This window comes from Scyliorhinus canicula, chromosome 5 (assembly GCF_902713615.1).
Source record: "Scyliorhinus canicula chromosome 5, sScyCan1.1, whole genome shotgun sequence".
NCBI classification, from domain to species: domain Eukaryota; kingdom Metazoa; phylum Chordata; class Chondrichthyes; order Carcharhiniformes; family Scyliorhinidae; genus Scyliorhinus; species Scyliorhinus canicula.
Genome location: NC_052150.1, coordinates 167,996,621 through 168,022,170, shown reverse-complemented (window position 1 = coordinate 168,022,170; position 25,550 = coordinate 167,996,621). Strand labels below are relative to the sequence as shown.

Genomic DNA, 25,550 nt, shown 5'->3' with positions numbered 1-25,550 from the left:
ATTTTAAAGTCGTTCTGTCCCTGATTGACTGTGAGAGGACTAGCTCATCATTTTGGGCCATGTTATTTTGGGCCTGGTATTTGGGAGCCTTGGCAAGGTGTGCTTCATCAGAAATCCATTCCTGGACACAAGCCTATACTAACACATGATTCAGAAAAATCTTCACAACTACCTCTTCCCACAGAAGCAATGTCATTGAAGATCCACTTATACTGTTTAATATTTGCATTTCTTGTATTTTTATCTTCACAGCTGAAGTTCGTTTACTTTGATTTAGAGCCTCATTCGACTTGTGGTTGGGATTCTGTCACAATCATGAATGGTGGGTCCTTCAGCTCCCCAATCATAGGCCAATACTGTGGAACCACCTCACCTGAGATGATTAAATCCGGTTCAAACAAACTGTTCATTATATTTAGCTCAAGCCACAGCGTGCAACATCGTGGTTTCTATGCGACATGGATATCTGATTCGGCAGGTAAGAGAAAATAAAATGAGAAAAGTAGTTATCAGTTCTGAAATTTACTGTAAAATGTTTTCTTAATTCTTGTTAGTCACATGCAGTTTTGGGTATTTCATTTAATAATAGTTTACAGTGTTTGAGTAGGATAATGGTCGGTCATTGATACAATCTTCTGTATGTGGTACATTTGTTATTAACAGTCTACTAAAGTCATAGAATCATAGAATTTACAGTGCAGAAGGAGGCCATTCGGCCCATCGAGTCTACACAGGCCCCTGAAAGAGCATCCTTCCTGAGCCCACACCTCCATCCTATCCCCGTAACCCAGCAATCCCACCTAATGTTTGGACACTACGGGGCAATTTACATGGCCAATCCACCTAACCCGCACACCTTTGGGCTGTGGGAGGAAACTGGAGCACCCGAAAGAAACTCGCGCAGACACGGGGAGAATGTGCAGACTCCGCACAGACCGTGACACAAGCCGGGAATCAAACTGGGTCCCTGGCGCTGTGAAGGAACAGTGCTAATCACTGTGCTACTGTGTCACGCTCGAACAACTTTCTCTTATTTTAATTTGACTGCAACTTCACATTTCTAGTTTAATGATGTGGAGGTGCTGGCTTTGGACTGGGGTGGGCATGCTCCAAAGGCTAGTGATTCCAAGTAAACGTGCTTGACTTCAACCTGGTGTTGTGAGACTTTTTACTAGCTGAATGAGATAGCATTCTACTCTATTTTCTTATTTGTTGCTGATAAAATAGACATTAAGAGACATTTCTAACAGCCCAACTGAATGAAAGTAGAGAGTCCCAGTGAACAAGAAACAGTCCTTTCTCAACTAACACTGTGACAAGCAAATTGCCGGCACTATAACAACACATTGTGCACATTTGGACCAGCTCCCAGCCTAGCTTCATTCTCAGCAAAATTACATTATGGTTCTGTAATCTTTCATCCGAAACCTCACATTTACAACAGTTGGTCATTGAGTATTTATCAAACTGTGTTTTCCAGTGTTCAGCAGTACACTATTCTCTGCTGCTGAATACTTGCATTCAAACATATTTTGATGTCTCAAGGCACTTTTAGGACAACTCATGATGGCTAGCAGATTTAATCTTGGAAATGTCCCATATACGAACATGTATATGAATTAGTAGTCGGGGTAGGCCACTCTGCCTCTCAAGCCTGCTTCGCCATTCAAGAAGATCACGGCTGATCTGATTGTAACCTCAGCCCCACATTCCTGACTCCTCTAAAATCCTTCCACCCCCTTCTTAATCAAGAACCTATCTAGCTCAGCCTTAAAAATATTCAAGGACTCTGCTTCCCCTGCCATTTGAGGAAGAGAGTTCCAGAGTTCCCTCTGAAAGAAAAAAATCTTCTATCATACTGTTGGAAAATCATATTGCAAGTGGTCTATCTCTTCGGTTAACTTTTGTATTTGAAATATACAGTTGGTATTAATTAAGCCAGTCAATGTAACCTATTTGCCTTAAACTTAAGAGCCAAAGGAATTTGCTCATGTTTAGCTGTTACCTTCAAACATGTCCCATTTCTCCATCATGTAGCACATGATGGATATGAACTACAGGCCTTTTGTGCCCAGAAGGCAGCACGGCATGGCTGGCAGATGCCAGATGATCCCTCTTCTGGAATCCAGCTGACTTGCCACGCCTCAGGAGACGTCGCAATGTGAATCCCGCCCACCTTTCAGCAAATCAGCAATTAGAGTGAGACAGCTATTTTCACTCTAATATGCACTCGCACGATCTAACCAAGGCGTGGGATTGAATCCCCTCATTTTGGAGGCTTCGGGGGCGATCGCCATTCAGTGCTGGTCTCCACAGGCAGGGAGCCTGTCCGGTGCCGGGGGGGGGGGGGTGCGAAGGAGCCGAGGTCCTCACGGTAGCATGGTGGTTAGCATAAATGCTTCACAGCTCCAGGGTCCCAGGTTCGATTCCCGGCTGGGTCATTGACTGTCTGTGCGGAGTCTGCACGTCCTCCTCGTGTGTGCGTGGGTTTCCTCCGGGTGCTCCGGTTTCCTCCCACAGTCCAGAGATGTGCGGGTTAGGTGGATTGGCCATGCTAAATTGCCCGTAGTGTCCTAAAAAGGGGGGGGGGGTTGTTGGGTTACGGGTACAGGGTGGATATGTGGGTTTGAGTAGGGTGATCATTGCTCGGCACAACATCGAGGGCCGAAGGGCCTGTTCTGTGCTGTACTGTTCTATGTTCTAGAGGAATTGGGGTTTTGTGGGGGGTGGGGTTTTCAAGCATTGTGTCAGGGAGTGTCCCGATCTCATCCTGCACTGAGGGGTTCTGGCGAGTGGACCTTCTCAGTGCAGGAAACGGGATGAAGTGTGGCACATTCCCGGCTGAGGCCCCCAATCTACTGAATGGCCATTCGAAACACCCGGCTAATTGCGTGTGTTACGGTCTCTGTTCCCAGTCGGGTAGATCATGCCTGATGTATTTCTTCAATCACATTATTAAGAAGTGCACAAAGTTTGATTTCACTTGGTGCAATACTTTGACTTCACGTTTTTAAAAATCTGTGTAAATCAATAAATGTTTTATGACAAACTCAAAGCTTTCCCTGCAGGGATTGCTGTTTATTAAATCAAGGCAACTGGCACTAATAAACCAAGTGCAACTTCCTGTTATTTTCCATTCTGGCATTCTTCCATTCAGGGAAATAAAACTCAAACGAAAAATAAAATGTCCCAAAATATATACAACAGCAGAACTTGCAGCATCTGTGGCAGTGATATCTTTGTTCGTGATGAGCCATTTGCAAAAATTGAGTCCTAATTATCTTGATCTCTAACAAGTAATTCATACATGGTTTAGATTCTCCTGAGCTTGTCTTTGATAATTTTCTGCATAATATTGTCCTCTCCAAATTGAAGTCTTTTTGATTTTGTGTTGAACGATTAGTTTCAATTGCAGGAACTGAGACTGGAATTTGAACTTCAATTCCACCCCAACATTCACAAAAGAGACCAACCATTGCCATTATTGCAGTGTATTGTTTGCCTTTTCAAATTTGGTGTTGTCCCATACTATGGGCATTGGGTTTTCACCTAGGTTTAACAAAGCTCCAAAGTGAGTTCTACACCCTACTAATCTGACTCTAGTAACACAGTATACTCTACTAACTATATGAGCTTGCTCTGCTATGGTGTGATGATGCTGTTAACCACACATGTCTTACTCTAGGTTTCTGCCGGTGGAAGAGACAGGGCCTGTGTGCCTTGTCCTTTTTACAGTGGTCGTGTGGTGCCCTCTTGTGGTGATGCCACCTCTGGGTGTCCTGATGACCCATTGGTTACGTGTCTGCATATCATTACATCTCCCCCCTTTTTTTTCATATGCCTGTCTAATGTGGTAATGGTAGCTTTGGTTGACAGTATTAAAGAAAACAATCTGATATGCATGACTTGTATATACAGTGGACATAAAAAGGCAAATGTTCATAAGTCCAGTCTCTGGGGTCTCTGTCTTATCCTTGATGACCTCCGGAGAGATGGCGGAGGGGATTCCAGTGTCTTGATAGGTGTGTGGGAGTCACGCCTGGAGGAATCATGGTTTGTGGTGTCTTGAGGTGGCGCTTCAACAGATGGAAGTGGAGGGGGAATTGGTTGTGGGCGTATGATTTTTCGAACTGCCCTTCGATGCTGCCGTCAGCTGGTTTTATCACATAGGATCTGGGCGCGGCCTGCCGAATGATGACAGCCAGGGCAGACCACCCACCATCAGGTGTTTTGATCCTGACAGTGTCTGCTGGGGATAGCGCGTTCAGATCGGTAGCATGTACGTCATAGTTCTGTTTCTGACTGTTACAAAGCTGTTGCATCTTTTGTAGTACCGGTAGGTGACCTGGGTTGGGCAGGTGTAGGGCTGGAAGTGTTGTCCTCAGGTCCCTATTCATCAGCAGTTGAGCTGGTGACATGCCAGTTGATAAGGGAGTCGCCCGGTACGCTAGTGGTGCAAGGTGTATGTCAGAGGCGGAGTCCGAGGCTTTGTGGATAAGTTGCTTGACAATGTGCACCCCCTTTTCGACTTTGCCGTTGGACTGCGAGTAGTGCGCACTGGAGATAACGTGTTTGAAGTTGTAGCATTTAGCAAGCGTGGTCTATTCCTGACTGTGGAAACACGGGCCATTGTCGTTCATGACAGTATTCTGGATGCCATGCCGCGAGAATGTCTCTTTGCACGCTGTGATGACGGTCTTTGCGGTGAGATCGGACAGCTTCAGCACCTCGGGATAGTTTGAGAAGTAATCAATGAGTAGGATGTAGTCGCGACCATTCGCGTGGAATACGTCAATGCCGACCTTGGACCATGGAGAGGTTTTCAGGTCGTGTTGTTGGAGCATCTCCTTGCACTGTGCTGGTTGGAACCTCTGACCGGTCTCACAGTCCAGGACCATGTCCATGATAGTTGATGCCGGACCAGTAGACAGCTTGTCGGGTCCTGCATCTACGTTTTTCTACGCCCAGATGTCCCTCATGAATCTGCCGCAGTACCATGTGCTGGAGACGCAGCGGGATCACTATTCTGTCCATCTAAAGAGAGAGCTGAGACGAGCAAGGAGGGGACATGAGAAGTCTTTGGCAGGTAGGATCAAGGAAAACCCAAAAGCTTTCTATAGGTATGTCAGGAATAAAAGAATGACTAGGGTAAGAGTAGGGCCAGTCAAGGACAGTGGTGGGAAGTTGTGTGTGGAGGCTGAGGAGATAAGCGAGATACTAAATGAATACTTTTCGTCAGTATTCACTCAAGAAAAAGATAATATTGTGGAGGAGAATGCTGAGACCCAGGCTATTAGAATAGATGGCATTGAGGTGCGTAGGGAAGAAGTGTTGGCAATTCTGGACAAGGTGAAAATAGATAAGTCCCCGGGGCCGGATGGGATTTATCCTAGGATTCTCTGGGAAGCCAGGGAAGAGATTGCTGAGCCTTTGGCTTTGATTTTTAGGTCATCATTGGGTACAGGAATAGTGCCAGAGGACTGGAGGATAGCAAATGTGGTCCCTTTGTTCAAGAAGGGGAGTAGAGATAACCCCGGTAACTATAGGCCGGTGAGCCTAACGTCTGTGGTGGGTAAGGTCTTGGAGAGGATTATAAAAGATACGATTTATAATCATCTAGATAGGAATAACATGATTAGGGACAGTCAGCATGGTTTTGTGAAAGGTAGGTCATGCCTCACAAACCTTATCGAGTTCTTTGAGAAGGTGACTGAACAGGTAGACGAGGGTAGAACAGTTGATGTGGTGTATATGGATTTCAGTAAAGCGTTTGATAAGGTTCCCCACGGTCGGCTATTGCAGAAAATACGGAGGCTGGGGATTGAGGGTGATTTAGAGATGTGGATCAGAAATTGGCTAGTTGAAAGAAGACAGAGAGTGGTAGTTGATGGGAAATGTTCAGAATGGAGTTCAGTTACGAGTGGTGTACCACAAGGATCTGTTCTGGGGCCGTTGCTGTTTGTCATTTTTATAAATGACCTAGAGGAGGGCGCAGAAGGATGGGTGAGTAAATTTGCAGATGACACTAAAGTCGGTGGAGTTGTAGACAGTGCGGAAGTATGTTGCAGGTTACAGAGTGACATAGATAAGCTGCAGAGCTGGGCTGAGAGGTGGCAAATGGAGTTTAATGTGGAGAAGTGTGAGGTGATTCACTTTGGAAAGAATAACAGGAATGCGGAATATTTGGCTAATGGTAAAATTCTTGGTAGTGTGGATGAGCAGAGGGATCTCGGTGTCCATGTACATAGATCCCTGAAAGTTGCCACCCAGGTTGATAGGGTTGTGAAGAAGGCCTATGGTGTGTTGGCCTTTATTGGTAGAGGGATTGAGTTCCGGAGCCATGAGGTCATGTTGCAGTTGTACAAAACTCTAGTACGGCCGCATTTGGAGTATTGCGTACAGTTCTGGTCGCCTCATTATAGGAAGGACGTGGAAGCCTTGGAAAGGGTGCAGAGGAGATTTACCAGGATGTTGCCTGGTATGGAGGAAAAATCTTATGAGGAAAGGCTGATGGACTTGAGGTTGTTTTCGTTAGAGAGAAGAAGGTTAAGAGGTGACTTAATAGAGGCATACAAAATGATCAGAGGGTTAGATAGGGTGGACAGCGAGAGCCTTCTCCCGCGGATGGAGGTGGCTAGCACGAGGGGACATAGCCTTAAATTGAGGGGTAATAGATATAGGACAGAGGTCAGAGGTGGGTTTTTTACCCAAAGAGTGGTGAGGCCGTGGAATGCCCTACCTGCAACAGTAGTGAACTCGCCAACATTGAGGGCATTTAAAAGTTTATTGGATAAGCATATGGATGATAAGGGCATAGTGTAGGTTAGATGGCCTTTAGTTTTTTTTCCATGTCGGTGCAACATCGAGGGCCGAAGGGCCTGTACTGCGCTGTATCGTTCTATGTTCTATGTTCTATGATTCCGTTGATCAACGTTAGGCTGTCTTTGACGTTGTAGAATTGAGGGCATTGCCCTTTCGGCCACTATTGTTGAGGTTGTGGATGACTCGCTGCAACAGAGGGTCTTTGGTCGTCACTTCTCTGATGAGAACGAGTTTTTCGTCTTTTGCAGGGAGGGTGCTAGCGCACATTTGTACCTACGATTCAATGTGCTGGATGATCTCCAGTGGCTCACTCGGTGAGGTGACAGAGCAGGACAATGCATCTGCAACGATGAGCTCTTTGCCAGGCGTGTACACCAGATTGAAATCGTACCTCCGGAGTTTGAGCAGAATCCTCTGCAATCGGGGCGTCATGTCATTCAGGTTCTTTTAGATGATGTGGACCAGAAGTCTATGATCTGTTTCAATGGTAAATATTGGGAGGGCGTAGATGTAGTCATGGAATTTGAGGATGCCGGTGAGAAGACCTAAATACTCCTTTTCAATCTGCGCGTACCTGGTTTCCGTCGGTGCCATAGCCCGTGACGCGTATGCTACTGGGACCCATGATGCTGTGTCATTTTTCTGTGGCAGTACTGCTCCAATGCCATCCTGACTCGCATCGGTCGAGATTTTGGTTTCTCGATCTGGGTCAAAGAATGCGAGGACGGGTGCAGTGGTGTTTGGCTTTCAGCTCCAATCACTCTGTCTGGTGTTCCGTCTTCCACTCGAAGGTGGTTGATTTCTTGATCAGTTTTCTTAGGGCCGATGTGTGTGTGGCCAAATTTGGGGTGAATTGAATTGGGATGAATTTGCCGAGGAGCACTGCTTCCTTGTCCTCGGGGACTTTCATTGCCTCAATGGCTTTTATTTTGTCAGTGTCCGGGCGGACACCGTGTTTCGATATCTGATGACCCAGGAACTTCAGCGTGGACGTCCCAAAGCAGCACTTGGATTTGTTTAGCTTGAGGCCATGCTCATGTATGCGTCGGAATACTCTCTTTAGTCGCGACACATGTTCCTCCGGAGTTGAAGACCAGATTATGACATTGTCAATGAATCCCGTCTATTCCTTTCATCATTTGTTCCATGATGCGGTGGAATATTTTTGATGCTGAGATGATGCCAAATGGCATTCATTCGGTTGTAGCAGAATCTGCCAAAAGATGTGTTGAAGGTGCAGAGCTTTCTGCTGGATTCCTTGAGTTGAATTTGCCAGAATCCTTGGGTTGCGTCCAGTTTTGTGAAGAAGCACGCATGTGCCATTTCGCTCATGATTTCTTCCCTTTTTGGGATTGGGTAATGTTCCTGCATAATGTTTTTGTTTAGGTACTTGGGGTCGATGCACATTTGTAGATCCCCCAAAGGCTTTTTTACACACACCATTGTGCTGACCCAGTCGGTTGGTTCAGTGATCTTAGAGATGATGCCTTTCTTTCGTAGGCTTGCGGGTTCTGCTTCCAGTCGGTCCCTCAGTGGAGCAGGGACTCTCCTTGGTGGGTGGACCACTGGTTTTGCATCAGGCCACAGTAGAATCTTGTACTCGTATGGGAGTGTGCCCATTCCGTAGAAGACATCTGGGTATTGGGTCAGTATGTCGTCGATGCTGGCCTAAAGATCCTGATGAGACGGCGTCATGGTGTAGACCCTTTGGATGAGGTTCGGTTGCTTGCAGGCTTGCGCACTTAGCAGGGACGGCCTGTCTGGTTGGACAATCTCAAATCTCAGGCTTGTCTCTATGTGTCAGTTGGACACTGTCAGATGGCATGATCCCAGTGCCGTAATTGCATTGCCATTGTAGTCCTGGAGTTGGCAAGCAGCAGGAAGGATTTTGGGAGCTTCTTGATTTTGGCGAAGAGCAACTTCGAGATCAGGTTGGCGGAGGCACCTGTGTCCACTTTGAACTGGATGGGGCATCGGTTGACGTCCATCACTGCGTTCCATTCGTACTCGGAATCAACAGCAAGGATTAATTGGACTTGCAATGTGTCCGGTGTGGCGTATTCACACTTCGTGATGATGCCTACTCGGTATGTTTTATCCAGGTAGTCATCGTCTGGATCTGTAGCAGTACCTTGATCAGAGTCATGCGTTTGGTGTTGCACACTTCTGATGCAATTCTGTTTGAACTGTGGTTGCTGACTCCTGAATTGTGGTGCAGATCTGCACATGGCTGCATAGTGGTTGAGTTTCCCACATTGGAGACATTGTTTGCCTTTTGCAGAGCATTTTTTTCTAAAGTGGGCAGTTTCACAGTTTCCACATGTTATGACGGCAGCGTCATGATGTTTAGTGCATCGTCGCACATGCATGATGTGGTTCTCAGCCGTTTGCACATGAGCGGTGTGGTTATCGGCCGATTCGTATTCCCGGTCGTATTGCGCATGCGCCGGCTCCCCGGGAATGAGCGCGCGAAATTGCTGCCGTCGGAGATGTAGAGACGCTGCATCCGGGAGATGGCCTGAACACTCTCCACCTCGGGGAGTTTTGTGTTTCACTCTCAGCATTTTTGTATTGTGAGTAGCGATTTTTTTAAATGCTAATTTGCAGTGCAAATCAATAGCGATTTTTAAGGTTATGTGTTTGATTTTTAGCAATTGCTCTCGCAGAGGATCAGAGTGGATTCCAAAACCGATTTGCTCTCTGTGGCGCTAACAATTGTACACAAAGACTCGAGTGAAGTACAAGAGAGGCTTTATTGCTGTGAGATGCTATTCCTCCGACGGCAGCTGTAGAATAGTATCTCAGTGAAGCTAACGCATATTTATATACAAACTCCCTGTGGGCGGAGCTAGCCAGCAGGGGCTTACCGGAGAAACCTGTATTACAGGTACGGCCATACATCCCCCTACTGCAAGCACACATATCTGCAGTGGTTGTATCACCATATTCACCCCTGTAAAAAAATGAGTCCGGCAGGGGTGACGTGGAACTATAATACAAAAGGTGATCTATGTACAAAGGGTCCAAACAACAGAAAACCAAGAGTCTATCCGGTTAGCAGGTCACAGGTTGAGCCGAATCGGCGGTCGAATGTTCCGTTGTGATCGGCGTAGCTGTGGTGGCGACGTCGGCACAGGCGGTGTTGGCGGCGACGGTGCAGGTGCTGGCGGTGTTGGTGCTGGCCAGTGGCGGGATGACTCAGAGAGCGAGCCGGAATCTTCCGTTTCCTCCAGTATGGGCAGAGGGATGAGGGATGGACCCGGTGGGGACAAATACGGGGACGCCGGGGAAAAGGAGGGTGGCGCGAGGGGGAAGAAGGGCGTGGGATCGGCACCTGAGGGACCCAGGTCCCGGAGTGAGACTGTGTCCTGGTGGCCATCGGGGAACTCCACGTAGGCATACTGGGGGTTGGCGTGGAGCAGGCGAACATTGTCCACCAGGGGTTCCGCCTTGTGGTGCCTGACATGCTTACGGAGAAGGACTGGGCCCGGAGTCGTGAGCCAAGTCGGGAGCGACACCGCGGATGTAGACTTCCTGGGGAAGGCAAAAACACGTTCATGGGGTGTACTGTTAGTCGCGGTGCACAGTCGTGAACTAATGGAATGGAGCGCGTCAGGGAGGACTTGCTGCCAGGAGTGGCTGGGAGGTTCCTGGACCGTAGGGCCAGCTGGACGGCCCTCCATACCGTCCCGTTCTCCCTCTCTACCTGCCGTTTCCCCGGGGGTTGTAGCTGGTCGTCCTGCTGGAGGCGATACCTCTGCTAAGCAGGAACTGACGCAGCTCAGCACTCATGAATGAGGATCCCCTGTCACTGTGGATGTAGGCGGGGAAACCGAACAGAGCGAAAATGGAATCCAGGGCCTTGATGACGGTGGCAGACGCATATCCGGGCATGGGATGGCGAAGGGGAACCTATAAAATTCATCGACCACACTAAGGATGGAGGTGTTGCAGTCGGTGGAGGGGAGGGGCCCTTTGAAATCTACGCTGAGGTGTTCAAAGGGGCTGGACGCTTTCACCAGGCGTGCGCGGTCTGGCCGATAGAAGTGCGGCTTGCAATCGGCACAGACCTGGCAGTCTCTGGTGACTGTCCGTACTTCCTCGACGGAGTAGGTCAGATTGCGGGCTTTGATTAGGTGGTACAAACGAGTGACCCCCGGATGGCAAAGGCTCTCGTGCAAGGCTCTCGTGCAAGGCTGGTTCACTTGTGCGCTTGCACATGTACCTCGGGAGAGGGCGTCTGGGGGCTCGTTGAGCTTGCCGGGGCGATACAAGATCTCGTAGTTAAAGGTGGAGAGCTCGATTCTCCACCACAAGATTTTGTCATTTTTGATCTTGCCCCGCTGCGTGTTGTTGAACATGAAGGCTATCGACCGTTGGTCAGTGAGGAGAGTGAATCTCCTGCCGGCCAGGTAATGCCTCCAGTGCCGCACCACTTCAACGATTGCCTGGGCCTCCTTTTCAACAGAGGGGTGTCGAATTTTGGAGGCGTGGAGGGTGCGGGAAAAGAATGCCACGGGTCTGCCTGCCTGATTCAGTGTGGTGGCAAGGGCGACATCTGAAGCGTCGCTCTCTACTTGGAAAGGCAGTGTCTCATCTACTGCGTGCATCCCGGCCTTGGCTATGTCAGAGCGAATACGGGCGAAGGCCTGTTGTGCCTCGGCCGTGAGGGGAAAATGTGTGGACTGGATTAGTGGGCGGGCCTTGTCCGTGTATTGTGGGACCCACTGGGCGTAGTAAGAAAAGAACCCCAGGCAGCGTTTGAGAGCCTTGGGGCAGTGGGGGAGGGGAGCTCCATGAGGGAGCCCATGCGGTCGGGGTCGGGCCCCAATAGTCCGTTTTGGACTACTTAGCCAAGGATGGCCAAACGGCCTGTGCAGAACACACACTTCTCCTTGTTATACGTGAGGTTAAGGAGGGATGCAGTGTGGAGGAATTTAGCAAGGTTGGCGTCATGGTCCTGCTGATCATGGCCACAGATGGTGGCATTGTCTAAGTACGGAAACGTGGCCTGCAGTCCGTACCGGTCAACCATTTGGTCCATTTCTCATTGAAATACCGAGACCCCATTTGTGACGCCAAAGGGAACCCTACCAGGCGGCTGGTACAGGCGACCGTCCGCCTCGAAGGCAGTGTAGGGACGGTCCGATTTACGGATGGGGAGCTGGTGGTAGGTGGATTTCAGGTCAATTGTAGAGAAGACGCGGTACTGTGCAATCTGATTGACCATATCAGATATGCGAGGGAGGGGGTACGCGTCGAGCTGCGCATACCGGTTGATGATCTGGCTGTAGTCCATGACCATCCTGTGCTTCTCCATGGTCTTAACCACTACCACCTGGGCTCTCCAAGGACTGTTGCTGGCCTCGATGATACCCTCCCGAAGCAGCCGCTGGACTTCGGACCTGATGAAGGTCTTGTTCTGGGTGCTGTACCATCTGCTCTGGTGGCGACGGGCTTGCAATCTACGGTCAGATTGGCAAAGAGGGAGGGAGGCTCGACCTTGAAGGTAGCGAGGCCGCAAACAGTGAGGGAAGGTAGGGGTCCGCCGAATTTGAGGGTGAGGCTCTGGAGGTTGCATTGAAAGTCCATGCCTAGTAAGAGTGACGCGCAGAGGTTGGGGAGAATGTACAGGCGGAAACAGTCGAATTCCATGCCCTGTACAGTAAGTTTAACCAGGCAGTAGCCCCGGATTGGACAGAGTGGGAACCGGAGGCAAGGGAGATCTGCCGGTTGGCGGGGTGGACCGCCAGGGAGTAGCGCCTTACCATGTCCAGGGGAATGAAGCTCTCGGTGCCCCCGGAGATGATGAGGCAGGAGATCACGTGGACGTTGACGAGCACCGTCGTAGAAGAGGGTGCCAGGTTGCGAGGACAGGACTGGTCGAGCGTAACGGAGGCGAGTAGCAGGCGATCGGCCGACGAGTCTGATGAGTCCGACGAGTAGCGGCAGCGACCTGGGTCCCGTAGTCCCGACTCGAGGGGAGGACAAAATGGCGGCGTCTGGAGTACCTGTGTGGAAGAAGATGTCGGTGGACAAAAGGGCGGCGCCCATGGAGCGCACGTTGTGGGGCGGGACAAGATGGCGGTGCCAATGGAACGCACATGGAGGCGGGGGGGGCGAAGATGGCGGCGCCCATGGTGCGCACATGGTGGGGCAGCGAAAGATGGCGGCGCCCACTGATCGCACGTGGGGCGGGGGCAGTGGACGGCAGGGTCCATTGTGCGATCGGATGAGGCGAGGGGGGGAATGCAGGCGCGATAGCGGCAACTGTCCGGGACTGACACACCGCTGCAAAGTGGCCTTTCTTGCCACAAGCTTTGCAGGTCACAGAGCGGGCCGGGCAGCGCTGGCGGGGATGCTTCTGCTGGCCATAGAAGTAGCATCGGGGACCCCGGGGTGCGCGGTGCGGCGAGCAGCGCAGGCGTAGTGCGCGGGGGCGGCTGCTGGGGGGGCCGGTTGCGGGGTCCACGAGGGGTAGGACGGGTGGGCCGAGTGGTTGGCAGGGTAGGATCGCGCACTGCGGGAGGTGGCCGTCACTGATAGCGCCAGAGTTTTTGTAGCCACGAGATCGAGGGCGGCCCCTTCCAGCAGTCGTTGCTGGATGGTGCCCGATGCAATGCCCGTAACAAAGGCACCCCGCATGAGTAAGTTCGAATGTTCCGTGGCCGTGAGGGCCTGGCAGTCGCAGTCTCGTACTAGAGGTATAAGGGCCCTCCAGAAGTCCTCAATCGACTCACCCGGCTGTTGGACGCGAGTAGAGAGTAGATGTCTTGCAAACAGGGTGTTCATTGACTGTGCGTAGTTTTCCTTGAGCAGTTCCATGGCCCTGGCGTAGTCAGGCGCATCTCGAATTAGCGGCAAGATGCTGGAGCTGAGTCTTGAGTAGAGAAGCTGTTGTTATTGAGCCTCCGTCGGGGGAGGGTCCGCTGAAGTGATGTAGGCCTCGAAGACTGCAAGCCAGTGAACAAAGTCTTTCTTGGCGTGGGGCGACTGCGGATCTAGCTGCAGGCGGTCAGGTTTGATCCTGATGTCCATGGTGTAAGGAAAATCTCACTGCAATAAATTATGGCGCTAACAATTGTACACAAAGACTCGAGTGAAGTACAAGAGAGGCTTTATTGCTGTGAGATGCTATTCCTCCAGCGGCAGCTGTAGAATAGTATCTCAGTGAATCTAGCGCATATTTATACACAACACAAGCTCCCTGTGGGCGGAGCTAGCCGGTAGGGGCTTACCGGAGAAACCTGTATTACAGGTATGGCCATACATCCCCCTACTGCAGTACACATATCTACAGTGGTTGTATCACCACAGTCTCTGATCATGGAGTCAGTTATGTCACCAAAGTTGCAGGATTGTGCTGGCAATCTAAGGTTAATGAGATAACTATTGAAGGATTCATCTTTATCTTGCATCCTTTGTTTAAAGATGTAGCCTCAAATATTTTGTTCGTGTCAACCTCGCCGTGGCTGTCGAATTTTTCCAGGATAGTTTGGTATTTTGTTTTGTCCTGCCCTTCTGTGTATTAAAGCGAGTTGGAGTTCTCTGTCACATGGTCACCCGCAGTGGTCAGTAGGAGACCTATCTTCCGTGCATCGGTTGCGCCGTTCAAGTCGGATGCTTCTATATATTGTTGGAATTTTTGTTTTAATGAACGCCAGTCAGCACTAAGATTACCGGTGGTCCTGAGTTGATGAGGAGGCAGTATCTTGTCCAGCATGCGTGGATTCGGTAGCTGTTTGTCTGAGTTTGTCTCTGGCCTTACTGAGTTGAACTAGGGAGATTGAGTAGCCACTCCTGTACCATGTGTTGTTGTATTACTTTGAGTAACATAAGATGCTACTTGGTGTAGGCGTTGCTGAAGGATACTCCAAACTCTGAGGTAAGTTGAATGTATTTATTGAGCGATTAACAAATCTCCTAAATGAGTTCTAAACTCTACTAATCTGACTCCAGTAACACAGTATACTCTACTAACTATATGAGCTTGCTCCAGACCACATGATATGGTGTGACGGTGCTGTTAACCACACACGTCTTGCTCTCTCGGTTTCTGCCGGTGGAAGAGACAGGGGACGGAATTCTCCGACCCCCCACAGGGTCGGAGAATCGGCCGGGGCCGGCGTAAATCCCGCCCCCGCCGTGGCCGGAATTCTCAGCCACTCGGGAATCGGCGGGAGCGGGAATCGCGCTGCGCCGTTCGGCGTGCCCCCCGCGGCAATTCTCCAGCCCGCGATGGGCCGAAGTCCCGCCACTGACAGGCCTCTCCTGCTGACGTAGTTTCAATAACTTCTGGTGGCGGCGGAATTGGCGGCGCAAGCGGGCCCCCGAGGTCCTGGGGGGTTCGTGGGGCGATCGGACCCCGGGTGTGCCCCCACGGTGGCCTGGCCCACGATCGGGGCCCACCGATCGGCGGGCGGGCCAGTGCTGTGGGGGCACTCTTTTTCTTCCGCTGCCGCCACGGCCTCCACCATGGCGGAGGCAGAAGCGACGCCCCCTACCGCACATGCGCCGGTGGTGACATCAGCAGCCGCTGACTCACCGGCGCATGCACAAACCGGCAAAGGTCTTTCGGCCAGCCCTGATGCCGGCCGGCCGGCGTCAAAGGCCATTGGCGCCAGTTTTGGCGCCAGTCGGCGTGGCGCCAACCACTCCGGCGCGGGCCTAGCCTCTAAAGGTGCAGAGAATTCCGCACCTTTGGGGAGGCCCGACGCCGGAGTGGTTGGCACCACTCCACCATGCTGGGACCCCCGCCCCACCGGGTAGGGGAGAATCCCGGCCCGGGCCTGTGTGCCTTGTCCTTTTGATAGTGGTCGTGTGGTGCCCTCTTGTGGTGATGCCACCTCTGGTTGTCCTGATTACCCATTGGTTGTGTCCTGTTCTGATTACGTGTCTGCCTATCATTACAGTACTATGTTAACCATATTAGATATTTACATTTCTGATGAGTTTAATGATTTTATCAGAACATTTTATTAAAACAAGAATTATGAAAGCTTACAAAAAATAGTGGAATGCTACACATTATTTCAAATCACCAACTTTATAATTAAACAATGTTCTGATAAATTCTCTAATATGCAGATTTACTAAGAGGTTGCAATTTGAAATTTCTGCAGTGTTTTCACATCGAGCCTGTCAAAAGTATACACCTATTGTTTTCTTACCTTTTCTCCAGTGCCGTAATTGAAACGTGAGGGACAGGAAATTATAATGGTTTGAGGATTTTTTGCTGCAAAAAAATCTTCAAAGTGTGCATTGATGAGAACTTTCTTGTCCCTAATTAAAAAGAAAAATAGAGCTGCGCAGAATTGCAGCTGTTTTTTGTGGAATGTGTACTTGGAAAACGTCCAGTGTTCGATTCTAGTGTGTTTTTGTGTTTCGGAAAATACATTTTCAGAGATCAGCTTAGAGTACGAGGAAATATACCCAGCAAAACAAATGTATTTTTTATTAACATTCATTGGTTGTAAAGAAAACCTATCAGTGTCTCTAACTAGCTAACCGTCTTTGACTTTAGATCTCTCAACTAAAAAAACACCTAATGGGCGAATATTCTTTTTATAGAATGGAATGGAAAGAAGGAAGCATTTCTCCTGGGGAGTTAAATGAGGAAGGATGGGAGGAGGCTTGAGTGGAGCATAAACACCGGAACAGATTGATTGAACCAACTCCCTGTTACTGTGTTGTATATTCCAAATAATGATATTCATAACTTCCTGGTTCTCCAGTGTCGCATTTAGGGGGTACACCAATGAGGAGAATCACTCTCGGAAGTGCCGTGCCAAGGTTTACCTGGCAATTGTCCAGAAGCTCTAACTTGCACTGCGTTGGAAAAACATCCGACAGAAATGATTTAAATTGCTAACTTTGGAGGGCTCTGCCCAGTTTTAACCTGATAGTTAGGACAAAATAAAATCACTTCTGACTTCTCAACTATTTTAAACACAGGACCCAGTGTTGCATTTGACACCCTCCACACGCATAGAACATAGAACATAGAACAGTACAGCACAGAACAGGCCCTTCGGCCCTCAATGTTGTGCCGAGCCATGATCACCCTACTCAAACCCACGTATCCACCCTATACCCGTAACCCAACAACCCCCCCCTTAACCTTACTTTTATTAGGACACTACGGATAATTTAGCATGGCCAATCCACCTAACCCGCATATCTTTGGACTGTGGGAGGAAACCGGAGCACCCGGAGGAAACCCACGCACACAGGGGGAGGACGTGCAGACTCCACACAGACAGTGACCCAGCCGAGAATCGAACCTGGGACCCTGGAGCTGTGAAGCATTTATGCTAACCACCATGCTACCCTGCTACCCCCTGCTACCCTGCTACCCCCCCCATGAATCCCTAGAAGATCCCCGCAACTATCCCCACCACCATCCCAGCCCCGTTCCCCTGCCCCCAGATCCAGCCAGTGAGGACGGTTGGGCGAGACAGGGGCTTTTGAATTTTAGGAAGGGTAAGTTGATTCAGAGTGGAAATCCACTGGAGATTGCCACTCTGGGGAAGTTATGAGCCTATGCATATCCTTCCATTTGCACGAACATAAGAATGTAATAAATAGGAATAGGAGTAGGCCATTCAGCTCCTCAAACCTGCTTCATCATTCAGTTCCATTTTCCTCCATGCCACTATAACCCTTGACCTCTTTATTGCTCAAACATCTGTCCAACTCACCCTTGAATATATTCAATGACCCAGCCTCCACTGTTCCTGAGGGTAGACAATTCCAAAGCCTAACGGCGCTCCAGGAGAAGAAATTGCTCCTCATATCCATTTGAAATCCTATATTCTGAAACTGTTACATAGAACGATACAGCGCAGTACAGGCCCTTCGGCCCTCGATGTTGCACCGACATGGAAAAAAAAACTAAAGGCCATCTAACCTACACTATGCCCTTATCATCCATATGCTTATCCAATAAACTTTTAAATGCCCTCAATACATAATACATACTACTGTTGCAGGTAGGGCATTCCACGGTCTCACCACTCTTTGCGTAAAAAACCCACCTCTGACCTCTGTCCTATATCTATTACCCCTCAATTTAAGGCTATGTCCCCTCGTGCTATCCACCCCCATCCGCGGGAGAAGGCTCTCGCTGTCCACCCTATCTAACCCTCTGATCATTTTGTATGCCTCTATTAAGTCACCTCTTAACCTTCTTCTCTCTAACGAAAACAACCTCTAAGTTGTCCCATGAGGAGAAACTCTTCTCAGCATCTACTTTGTCAATCCCCCTTACAATCTTTTATATTTCAATAAGCTTACCTCTCATTCTTCCAAACTCTCATGAGTCTATGCCCAGTCTGCTTGCCTCCAAACACAACCGTTTCATCCCAATAATCAACTGAGGGAACCTTCTCTCAATTGCCTCAATGCAAGTATGTCACTTCTCCAGAAAGGAAACCAAAGCTGGACTCAGTGCTCTAGGTGTGGCCTCACCAATATCGTGTTAAGTTGTATCAAGACTTCTGTACTTATATTCTCCATTGCACTTAGAATAAAGACTTACATTCCATTGGTCTTCCCAATTACTTTCTGTACCTAAAAGCTAATGGTTTGTGATTTATGTATGAGGACAACCAAACTCTTCCGTAGAACAAAATGTTGTAATCCCTGTCCATTTAAATAATATTCTGCTTTTCTAATCTTCCTTTTTAAATGCATAATCTCACATTTTTCCACAGTATGCTTTATATGCTGAATGTTTGCCCAATCACTTATTACATATCTAAGTTCCAGTCTCTTTGGGCTGGATTTTCATCCTTGGGACAGTTGGTGGGAGTTGGAAAACTTCCCGGCTCAGCCCATCTGGGTTTAGAAAGTGCGAGGAGAGCGGAGATTTTCATTGGTGTTGTTTGTTTGTTTGGCTGCTAGTTGCCAAGGCATGCTATTTATGAGGCCTGTCTCAGTGTTATGGGACTTTTCCCCAGTTATAATGAAAAAGGTAAGGTACTCTAGCCCTCATGTCTCACACCCCATCACTTCCGACACAGCCTCCATGAAAAATATGCCTACTCATGCCTCCATGTCAAGGTTTTCCCCCAACCCCATGACCTTTCTTGCCATCCCCCACCCCATGCCAAAGTATGCTCTCAGCCAATAATGCTTAATAATGTTTGGTTGACAGCCCAGAAATCTATTAGACTGTGGAAAAAGCTGAGCCCCAAGGAAAACATTGTTTTATTGACAGCACTGACTCTCTAATTCTGTCAATTTCACCATGTTCATTTACACATAATAAGAATGTTTCAAGTGCTTGCACTTTCAGTTATTGGTACTTTAAAAGGGTCTGGATAATTGACACTTTTATTGGCCTGTATTAAAAAGGAGTTTTTTCAATGCAAGTGGAAAGTTATCGATGAATGACCTTTTATTAAGCTTTTGTTCTGCATCCTATGGGGTTAATTGCCTCTATGCAGTTTATTGTGAGTGACTGGGGTTGGAAGATGCCATGGCTTGGCATGGGGTATGAGGCACCTTAGGGAATGGATAAGGGATATATCTTGGCATGGTAATGAGGGACATGGGAATGGTGCATAGGTGGAAGGAATACCCTGTCGTGAGGGGCCATAAAGTGTGTGTAAGGGGCATACCTTGACATGGGGTCATGCGAGGTAATAGGGGGTGAGGAAGGCTTAAACCTGTGCATAGAAGGCATGAGGAGGGCCTTTTGAACTCACCTTTAAGAAAAGTTCCATCATGTAGGCTGTAATTTATTCCACCTCTGAGATGCTATAAACCATGGCTCATTGAAATCCTGACCCGACTCCATGAAAATAATGGAGGACGAAGACATGCCTACCTTTGAAATGGAGCCATCCAGGTCAGGCTCACAATCCAAACCAGCCCTCGTGCTTAAAAGGCAGTCCTGAAAATCAGAAATCTCAAAATTGGGGTCGGGAATCCCAGAATCCAACTCTGTTTTCTGTGCGTTAGTCAATCCTCGATGCATGCTGACATATTACCACCAATACTGCAAGCTCTTACCTTGTGCAGTAATGTCTGCGTGACACTTTGGCGAATACCTTTTGGAAATCCAAATTTTCATTGTCTACAGGTTCCATGTTGCTCGTTCTGGGTGAGTGTGCTTTACACTCAATTTGGCTCTGTTTTATTACTTAGCTCTAGAGTTGCCAGGTATTGTTAAGATACCGCCACAAGTTTCAAGTTCAAGTTCAGACCAATAACTCAATACACCAGTTAGTAAGTTCAAACAAGACACGTTTATTATAATACAGTTATCTACTAATTATGCATATAAAACTACAAGACTAGGCTAATCCTACCACTAACAGGCCAATACTTATCTGGAATAAGGGAACTGCCGGATCAGGGAACAATGGCCTCTTGCTTTGTCCTGGGTACGCAGGCTTCCAGTCGGTGTGGACTAAAGGGGTTAGGAGTGTCTATCCTCGTAGCGTGCATTGTATGACACTTACTTGATGGCGGCTGCTGTTGGCCATGCCTCTCCTTCTCAAGGTTCTTCGAGAGCTGCTAAGATGTTCTGCTGGGACGGCCGGCTAAGAGGGCTGGTCAACAGAGCTGGTCAAGAGAGCGAATCAGTCCTGGGACCTGACTTTTATAGGTCCCAGGGGCTTCGCATCCTTCAGGGCGGACCCTCTATAAACCTGCAATCGATTGGGTCTCTTCCCAATCGATTGATTTGAGTTTCCCCAATAACGGGGCTGTTCCTCGATCACCGGGCGGTTCCTTACACCTTATTGGTGTCCTTTGTCTTAAACTCTATTGGCGCCGGAATGTCTGGCCTTCCATAGAATGTTTAACTGTTGTGTCCATTGTGCCTGGGAATCACCGTCAATCGCTTCATTAATAAGCGCAACTCGTTGGTTACAATTCTGTCGGGTTTCTGTGGCAGCTAGAATACAGGGGATTCTGCAGACTGCCTGTTTCTTTGTCAATGTCCATTTTACCCTGCAATCTTTGCGTTCTTCCATTTTGTGTGAGGAAGTGGACAACCCAGGTGGCTACATCCCATTTATCCATCATTGTTATTACATCTTCAAATAATTAAAAAATTTGTCAAACAAGATTTACCTTTAATCCATGTTGACTCTGTTTTGTTATATTTTCCAAATGCCCTGACACAACTTCCTTGATAATGGATTCCAGCATTTCCCCCATGACAGATGATAGGCCTAAAGTCTCCGGCTTTCTGCCTCCCTCTTTCCTTGAATAGGTTCATTACATTTACGGGTTCCCATTCTGCTACGTCCTTTCCAGAATCTAGGGAATTTTAGAAGATAACAACCAATGCTTCCACCATCTCTGCAGTCACTTATTTGAAGGCCCTAGGATGTAGAACATCAAGCGTGGGTACTTGTTATGCTTTAGTCTCATTGGCTTTCCTGGTACTTCTTCTCTCATGATATTGCTATTAATGTATGCTGAAAGATTTTACATATGGTAGACACGCAAACTGCTGCAACTCCCTTCAACCAATGAACAATAACAATAAGAAACATGCCCTTTGAAGCCTATTCTGCTGAAGCTCAGCATATGCTCAAAGAACATCACGTGACCTTCCAGTAAGGCTCTTGATAACCTTCTGATCTCAACATTGACTTCTACATCCTAACCAACACTCCTGTTTTCAGGGACAGCCGGTGCTGATCATGGTCCTGATGTTATCATTCATGTCTCCTCTGGAATTAGCTCGAGTTTCTTCACTGACGTCATGACCACCTCTTCTTCCTTGAACCATCGTCCCTTTTTGTCATTCAGTCACTCCTGTCCTTCACCCTAGCACACACCTCATCAGTTCTTTCTTCTCTCTAACTGCCCCCCCCCCCCCCCCCCAACCGCCAATCCTTTCTCAGACTTCTTTGTGGATTAGAAACTGTTAAATCTCTTAACTTCTTCCACTTCTGATAAGAATTCATCGGCCTGAAACTTTACTTTTGTTTCTCTCTCCACAGATGCTGCCTGGCCTGTAACGTCTCTGCCATTTTAATTTTTAATTTCAGATTTCCAGCATCCTCAGAACTTTGCTTACAAAGTTACTTGGTCGTCCGCAGGTTTTAAAATCCACGTTTTTAGCTTTGGCAATCCTAAATACAAATATATTCCCTCTCTTCTAGCCTGTGGTGGTATTCTCCATGCAGACAGCGGTTCTTTCAAATCACCAAACTGGCCGCAGAACTTTCCTGACAATAGTGAATGTACTTGGAGGATTCTAACCCATGAAAGCAAACACCTTGAAATTACTTTTGACAAGAATTTCCAGATTCCAGACAGCTCTGATAACTGTGGAACCAGCAATGTTAAGGTTAGTGCTGTACACGTTCGTTTATTGGACTGAAGGGTTCAAAGATAATTAATTCAATCTCCCCCACCCACCCCCTTCACCATGTTCAGTCCCTAAATGTACCACCTACTCTTGCATTGAGCTGTAGAGACCCACAAGGTTCCAGGTCCAAGTCCTGGTTTGTTTTGATTTCACTAAATTCTGCAAGGATAGCAGTAGTGATGCTTGTACTAACTACCCTCAGCATTACAAGGAGAATTACGCCTCAATTTTAACTTCAGACAAACAATGAGAGTGGTGTCAGTGGAGTGAGGTACAAGCTCATCCTGGCTCACCAACATCAGGCGCAGGACATTTTAACCATTAGGTATTATTTAATTACATCTAACATGATTTCAACATAAACCTAACAGCAATGGTGAGGCTGGGAGTGCCAATGCAGCAGGAGACCTCAACTGAGGATCAACATGGTAGTCTTTGGCAATCAGGTAAGCAGAACAGAGGACTGGCAAGCTGTTGGGAGAGGGAATCTCTTGTTGGGAAGATCCTATGTATCCTTGTGAAATCCAGTGAAGACAACTTTAAAACAATAAAAATAACTTAACTCCTCTGCCCTCTTCTTGGCCAGTTGCTACTCCTCAACACTGGATCACCCTATGGCGCCAACCTTACAACATGAAGCTAAAATAGCACTGGGGTTTTATTGATGTCATCAGACCTCAATATTTGAATCTCATCAAAGGTCTGAAGATGATCAAAATGTACCTGCTAAAATGGCACATGACACACTGGGAAGATGGTGATTGGGAAATAGCTCACTGCGCCACCCCCTTCACCCCAACTAACCAAATCCCCCACCCCGCCTCACACCCCCAACCATTCACATCATCTGCACTGGGATTATAAAATTGAGCCGGATATTTTTTTATCTAATCTTTACCCAGTTACTCCTGCTGGAAAGTACTCATGTCAATGTCAGGCTGAGGCACATTTGAAATGAAAAAATGAAATGAAAATCGCTTATTGTCACGAGTAGGCTTCAATGAAGTTACTGTGAAAAGGCCCTAGTCGCCACATTCCGGCGCCTGTTCGGGGAGGCTATTACGGGAAACGAACCGTGCTGCTGGGCTGCTTGGTCTGCTTTCAAAGCCAGCGATTTAGCCTAATGTGCTAAACAGCCCCATTTGGGCATGGTTTGACTCCACTACATCTTCGCCATGGTTTGTTTGTACTGAAAACTTGAACTTCCTGGAACTGGAGAAAGTGCAATGCTTTATGAGAAGCTCTGGAATGAAGAAACTGGTCTTCTTGGAGTTTTTCGCCATTAACACTGGACTTATCAGTCCAGCTGGGCGTCATTGCTGAATCTTCCCCCAATCCTCAAGGTTTCTGGGTCATTTCAGGGGGCATTTCCTAAGGTACCACGGAATTTCTCCTTTGATGCACTTCATAGATATCATAGAATTTACAGTGCAGAAGGAGGCCATTCGGCCCATCGAGTCTGCACTGGCTCTTGGAAAGAGCACCCTACCCAAGGTCAACACCTCCACTTTATCCCCATAACCCAGTAACCCCACCCAACACTAAGGGCAATTTTGGACACTAAGGGCAATTTATCATGGCCAATCCACCTAACCTGCACATCTTTGGACTGTGGGAGGAAACCGGAGCACCTGGAGGAAACCCACGCACACACGGGGAGGATGTGCAGACTCCACACAGACAGTGACCCAAGTCGGAATCGAACCTGGGACCCTGGAGCTGTGAAGCAATTGTGCTATCCACAAGGTTACTGTGCTGCCCCACCTTGAAAGACATCAGCAAAACAGTGCCAGATAAGCCCCTTCAACATCTGCAAATAGACCCCAGGCCATTGGAAAGCAGAGCTGTAGTGCAGTGGCATTGTCACTGAATGAGGAATTCAGAAACCCAAGGTAATCCTCTGGCAACTGGGTTCAAATCTCGCAAATGTCTAATGGTGACCATGAAGCCATTGTCGATTGTGGTAAAAACCCATCCGGTTCACTAATGAATGCCTTTTAAGGAAGGAAATCTACGGTCCTTACCTGGCCTGGCCTACATCCGACTCCAAACCTGCAACAATGTGGTTGACTCCTAAATGCCTCTGAAGAAGCAATTGGGAATGGCCAATAAATGCTGGTCAGGCCAGCAACACCCAAATCCTATGTATGAATATAAAGAAAAATAAATAAAAGTAATTGATCCCAGTGGAAAAACATGGTAGACAGTTTGAACACAGCAAGGTTCCACAAACAACAGTATGATGATGACCAGATAAACTGTTTCAGTGATACTGGCTGAGGGATAAATGATCCTCTGACCACCTTCAAAATAATACCAAGGTGTATTTTTACTCTACCTGTTTAACATAATCTGTTGTCTGAAATCTAGCACCTCCTGAGAGTGCACCACTCTCTGCACTGAATTGACAACCTCGATTTGGCACTTGCATCTGCAATGATTTTGGGAGAGATTAGTTCCATTTTTTGTGGAAATCTGAAAACCCAGGAATTTACTAAAAGAATAAAGCATAAGGATAAAACAACTGAATTTTCCTGCACAAAATTCAAAGAACATGAATTCTGTTATGGTCACAACCGATATTATTTGCTGAGTAATTCAAATCCCAGAGGAAAACTTGTTTAACTGATCGTAACTTGTTTTTATATTCTGAAAATGAGAAGAAACCTACTGATCCCAGAAGCTTTGAATTCTAATATCACCAGCTTCCACTCTACTGTGGAAATCCAAGAAAATTCAGAAACAAGCCTACTTTCTGAAACAAAGGGCGGAATTCTCCATCCCTTGTACCAGTTTTCTGGTGTGGTATGCCCCCACTGGCAGCGGGATTCTCAATCCCACCAGCCAGCCAATGGGGTTCCCCATTGTGGGAAGCCCCACGCCGTCAGAAAATCCCTGGGTGTGGGTGTGTTGCTGGCGCAAGGGGGAATCCCGCCAGCGGAGAATCCAGCCCAAACAGGGGCTGTTTAGCACACTGGGCTAAATCGCTGGCTTTGAAAGCAGAACAAGACAGGCCAGCAGCACAGTTCGATTCCCGTAACAGCCTCCCCGAACAGGCGCCGGAATGTGGCAACTAGGGGCTTTTCACAGTAACTTCATTGAAGCCTACTTTCCTGGCTTCTGGACGGCTGCTTCAGATTTTGCACCTTCTCTCATTGCAAAGCTGGCCTCAGGACTTTTGCCCCACACAGCCAATCCAACGCAGCACAACATATTTCCTTAAATATCCTTTTATCCCTTTCATCTCCAATTCCATTATACTCAGCGCCTCTTGAACTCAACTTTTCCAAGATATAAAGATCTTTCATGTTTTCCGATTGCCTCCCCTTTCAGGGCCATTAAAATTTTACAATCTTCCTTTGTTTACTTATGAAGCCTGAGGAAGTTGTAA

The 25,550-nt window shown here is 48.0% G+C and overlaps 1 protein-coding gene across 1 annotated transcript in view; it reads left to right on the top strand.

Moving 5' to 3' along the window:
• cubn (cubilin (intrinsic factor-cobalamin receptor)) overlaps positions 1 to 25,550 on the top strand; it is a 450,080-nt gene that overhangs the window by 299,401 nt on the left and 125,129 nt on the right. Inside the window, exons 47-48 of the mRNA XM_038796451.1 lie at positions 253 to 478; positions 21,951 to 22,138. Coding sequence (XP_038652379.1) covers positions 253 to 478; positions 21,951 to 22,138 — 414 coding nt within the window. The remainder of the gene's footprint in view (positions 1 to 252; positions 479 to 21,950; positions 22,139 to 25,550) is intronic.